Below are 4,700 nucleotides of genomic sequence, written 5' to 3'. Positions count from 1 at the left end.
ACAGAGCTTCCATGTTTCACAACCTGACACCTATCAGTCAAATAAGAGGAAAACATTTGTATTTCAGATGATGAAAGTTGAAAAGAAATCAACTTTTGTAAGAGAGTATATTGATCAACTGTGTCAAAYGCTTTACGGAAATCAATATRTACAGCACCAAGATTTTCTTGYCTGAGGTTAAATGATTTTCAGTCCCGGGGTTCAGTTTCATGATTGTTCAAGTTTAAACAATAAAAACTCAAACTAAAATAAAATCTAACACCATGCTCAGATGCTCCTTACATCCAGAAAACACAACAGAGTCATATTTCTGTGGATTCAGGTCAGATTCATGACTTTGTGGGTTAAAACTGTCGACTGAAAAACTTTGCGTGGCTGCCTCACATTCTCACGGCAGGTGAAAACGTTGTACGCAACGTTGGCTTTGATACATCCCAACGTGGGCGTAGAACCTGGCGCATGCAACTTTTTTGTGCGTACGCACCGTTTATACATGAGGGCCCAGGATCTGATCATTGCTTTAGAGGTCCTATCATTCTTGTTTTATCCCCATAAAGACAAATGTCTGAATTTAATTGTTCTATAAAACAATCTTGTTTGTGGGTCCACTAACCCAGAGACAAACTAACCACAGTCAACTCATCTCTGTGTCACTGGATTTGGCGACCCCCTAACTTTGCAGCAGCAGTAGATTAGGTTCCATGTCTCTGGCCCACAGAGAGCCTGCGATAAATCCASCTCGATGTTTCATAACCAGGCTGCATTCTTGTCGTCCTGTGGAAATAAATGTCTACAGTCACGGATCCTCCGGGTGTCAGGTTTTACGCTTGGCGTCCCAAGCCCCACGGTGTGATTCACTTCATAACAACTTACTATTTAAAGGTGGGAATGCCTCSCCCCCAGCCTCCAGTCCTCACCCTGCCACCTGCCTCTCTGCGTCTGTCCCCTCAGTGACAGACAGGCTGCTCCTCTTCCTTTAACCCCTCCGTCTTGATCTTAGTCCGGCTCTTGCGTCTGTACTGTGCACTTCCACCTCACCTGGATTTTTGCTCCCTACCTGCCTCTTTCTTGTTGGATCTATTGGATCTAACCTGCCCGTTCGACCCTCCCACCGTGATTAACCCTTTAAAGCCCAGACGATGGCAGAGGGTGCGTCTCCTGAGGATTACTGTGACGAGCCCGCGGAGGACGAGTTCGGAGAGATCATCAAGTGCCGTTCTGGTAGGACATCAAAGCTCTCTCTCTCTCTCTGTGTGTGTGTGTGTGTGTGTGTGTGTGTGTGCGTGCGTGCGTACGTGCGTGCGTGTGTGTGTGTGTGTGTGTGTGTCCAGAAGTCTGCTGACCCATATGGTGCTGAATGAAATATCAAAAGCCAGCTGCCTGCTGATGCTGATCAGGGGCTGCACAGAAGAGGTCATCCAAAACTTTTCCAAGAYACTAAATGATGCAGAATTTAGTCAAAAAGTTGAAATTGTCACCTTTAGACTACTGGTTCATGTGTTGCACAATAGACCCTTTAAGTCTATTTTTAGGACTATCAGTGGTRTAAATGGGATAAAGGAACTGGTTTGACTCTGTATCCCTGCTTGGTTTGTTTAGMTTAAACTGCTGTTTTTTTTCCTCACACGATTCTGTGATTTCACTTGGTTATTTGTTTTTTTATTGCCTGTAGAGAAAAGAAGTCAGCAGTAATGTTGAATACTTGGCCCTTCAGTCAGACTCCGGTGGTCTTGGTTTAAAGATAAAAACATGCGATACTGCGCATCATGTGACTGGCGTCAAGTTTTGTCCTGTAGGAAGAYCATTTCCTGTGGTTACGTTATAATTAACAGCTGCCTTGAAAAGTGTTTCATGTGTGTAAAATCTCAAATGAACAAGCGGACAAACTTTAGCAAAACTCTTATAGAGTGGGCGTGTTGTAGATACTGAGCTAAAATTAGTTGTGGTAGTAGCTGAGACTCATTCCTATCACATCCAAGTGTGTAATATATGTATATTATATTGTATTATGGTGGGCATGGTTCAGCTAATCAGTCAAAAGCTAGCAGCTAATAGTGGAACTAAATTTTCATTTAGTTGATTAGCTTATTCGCTAATTTTGAAAAACCTTAGCAGAGCAATTATATTCTGCTAAATGAYGTTTTTCCATCTTTAAATCTGCTAACAGCTATATAACAAGCTAACATCAACAGGTTTCACCAGTCCTCAGCTGGAAGGAGACAAGACCTTAGCAATTAACTGGTTTTTTTTTTTTTTTTGCATGTTTAGCAGTTTAGCATTAGGGAAGCTATAATTTTAGTTAGCTGAAGCTAACCTTTTTGTTATCTGTGTGTAACCTTCAGTGTTACTTCGTGTCACCAGGTTTAACCAAGTGTTGTTGAAATCAGGTCACAGACACAGGACTTCTCTTCAAAATCCTTCACTGGTGGGATCTGGTTTAATAAACAGAACAAATCAGGGTGTTCCACTGCATGCCGGAGTCTGCACCAGCTTCCATTGTTGTTTTTCTTTGTATGTGATCATATTGTGCAGGGCCATTTAACTGGCAGCCCGCAGGCCACATCCAGCCCACGAGTGACCACAGTTCGGCCCGCTAATTAGTTTGTAAGAAAAATACATGTTCAATTCGACTGAAGTCAAGATGAAAACACCATTGTAAAATAAAATGATTTGTGGAAGGAATAAAACCATACAACACCAGAATTCTGGAACCGAGTGAGGTTTAATTGTCACCGGCTGACAAGGAAAACCACACTGGCCAAAAGCCAGGAAGTGCATCGATTTATACATGATTCTTCAACGCCTGAGTTCGCCCCCTACTGACCTACGGCTGAATCACAGACATTCATCCAAAAATCTCAACCTAATGTTATAATAATGTTTCACTTATGTGTTGTTTATAATTCGGACATGTAACTACTCTATATCAATTAACACATAATAGATCAAACATTATAAAAAAGCAAACCCTAATAATCCAGTGTTGTGTTTCTAACATCAGTACTAGCCTATAATAACTATAAATTTCTTCAAGTTCATTCATCTCTTAAGCCCAAACCCTCGGTTTTCTACTTTAATTACTCTAAGTTCTTTTMGTTAAACATAGACATGTTTGTTATCTACAGAAACATCAGAATCTCAGCTAGAAGCTGGTAAAAACATGCCAATGCACATCAGTTAAAATAAAACTATGAAAGAGAAAATAAAATTTGTTTAAAAATTTGTCAAGTCAGAGATGTCAAAATAATTTTTCTGTCAAATTGGAGGCATAATTTGTTATTTTTGTTTTTGATATTGTTTAATTATCACTACTTTTAAAGAGTTCTGTATGTTGTATTCATGGTTAAATGCAGCAAAATAAACTATTTCAAAGGTAACAGATCTTTGTAATACTTGGTTTATTTACATAATATCTTTAATTGCTGGATGTTTGGCCCCTCAGCTGTTGACCTGCAGTAACTGTGGCCCCCGGAGGAGCAATTTAGTTGCGCTGGTGTAGTGTTTTTATTTTATTTTATTTTATTTAAAAATATTCAATTAATCTTTTTACATTTCAGGGCAAAACTTATTTTCTTTCTTCATAAAACATTTGAAATAGGCCTACAATTAACAGTGTAAAACAACAGATTAACAGTAACTGCAAGAGCAGATTTAACTGCGACCTGACATTTACTGTGAGGTGTAGAAACCACGACTTCTGGTTAAAGTGGAACTGCTGTTGCTCAATTGAAGAGAAGACTCTGAAAACAGGCTGGTTGAACAGCAAGAATCTTTATTTTTTGCACTCCTGGAGATTACAGCCAAAAACCAAATTGTGGCCTTCAATGCCAAATGATTCACCAAGTAAGAAAGATGGAGAACGAAGGCCAAGAGCAGGGGCGTACAAGGCTCTTCATAGGCTTTCACAGATATACCATAAATCTTGTCATGGTATACCTTAAGCGTTCTTCTTCCTAATATGGTCAAATGTGCCGAGCTCTAAAGCTAGAGACTAAGAGACCTCACATCTGTGCATTCCTGAGAAGAGGCCCCCCACTCTTTGGACACTACAACAGTTATAACTGTAAAACTTTTATCAGATTTTTAAAATAAATACACACATTTGAGTCTACCTGGTACAATACACTGCTCACAGACTCCCATCAGTGTGTGTTAAAACTGCATGCATGAGTCTGTTCAGGGCAAAAACACTGTTAACCAGTGAGCAGTTAGCTTCTGTTAGCTCAGCATGCTAACTGCTGCAAATGTTGTTAATAAAGTTATTACTTCTACTTAAACATCCCTGACAGGTTTTGTGGGTTTGTTATTCTAGCATAAATATGAGTTTAAACCAATGTTAAGCATCAGTTGCACCAACCTCCACCATCTTCCATCATAGCTCTGCTGGGGAAGCTGGGAGCACGCCTGAAGGACAACTTTTTTTTTGCATGTTGTCCTAAACTACCAGTTGGTGACTTTAAAATGCTAATGTGCATGTAACAGAGATAAAAAGGTTAATAAATTTCACCAAAACTGATGTGATTTCTTTCAAGAAATGCTACTGTAATTTGATAAGTTTTCACTGGTTGTTGTTTGTTTTTAATAAAGAGCATGATAAAACTTTTATATATTGCTAATCTTAAATACGGAAGTCGAGAGCGGCCGTTTTCCACAAGTAATTTTCTCTGTGGTTTCTCGTGATAATGACATGACAATGATAA

The 4,700-nt window shown here is 39.5% G+C and overlaps 1 protein-coding gene across 1 annotated transcript in view; it reads left to right on the top strand.

The window, feature by feature from the left end:
* Nucleotides 1-898: 898 nt before the first annotated feature.
* Nucleotides 899-4,700, top strand: part of LOC106530716 (dystrophin) — a gene marked incomplete at its 3' end in the record, with an annotated part of 355,898 nt that continues 352,096 nt past the window's right edge. Inside the window, 1 exon segment of the mRNA XM_014026406.1 lies at nt 899-1,221. Coding sequence (XP_013881860.1) covers nt 1,140-1,221 — 82 coding nt within the window.

The sequence above is a fragment of the Austrofundulus limnaeus genome, unplaced genomic scaffold (assembly GCF_001266775.1).
Source record: "Austrofundulus limnaeus strain Quisiro unplaced genomic scaffold, Austrofundulus_limnaeus-1.0 Scaffold551, whole genome shotgun sequence".
Lineage (NCBI taxonomy): Eukaryota > Metazoa > Chordata > Actinopteri > Cyprinodontiformes > Rivulidae > Austrofundulus > Austrofundulus limnaeus.
Note: the sequence above shows the minus strand (reverse complement) of the source record. Positions and strands in the feature narration are given on the sequence as shown.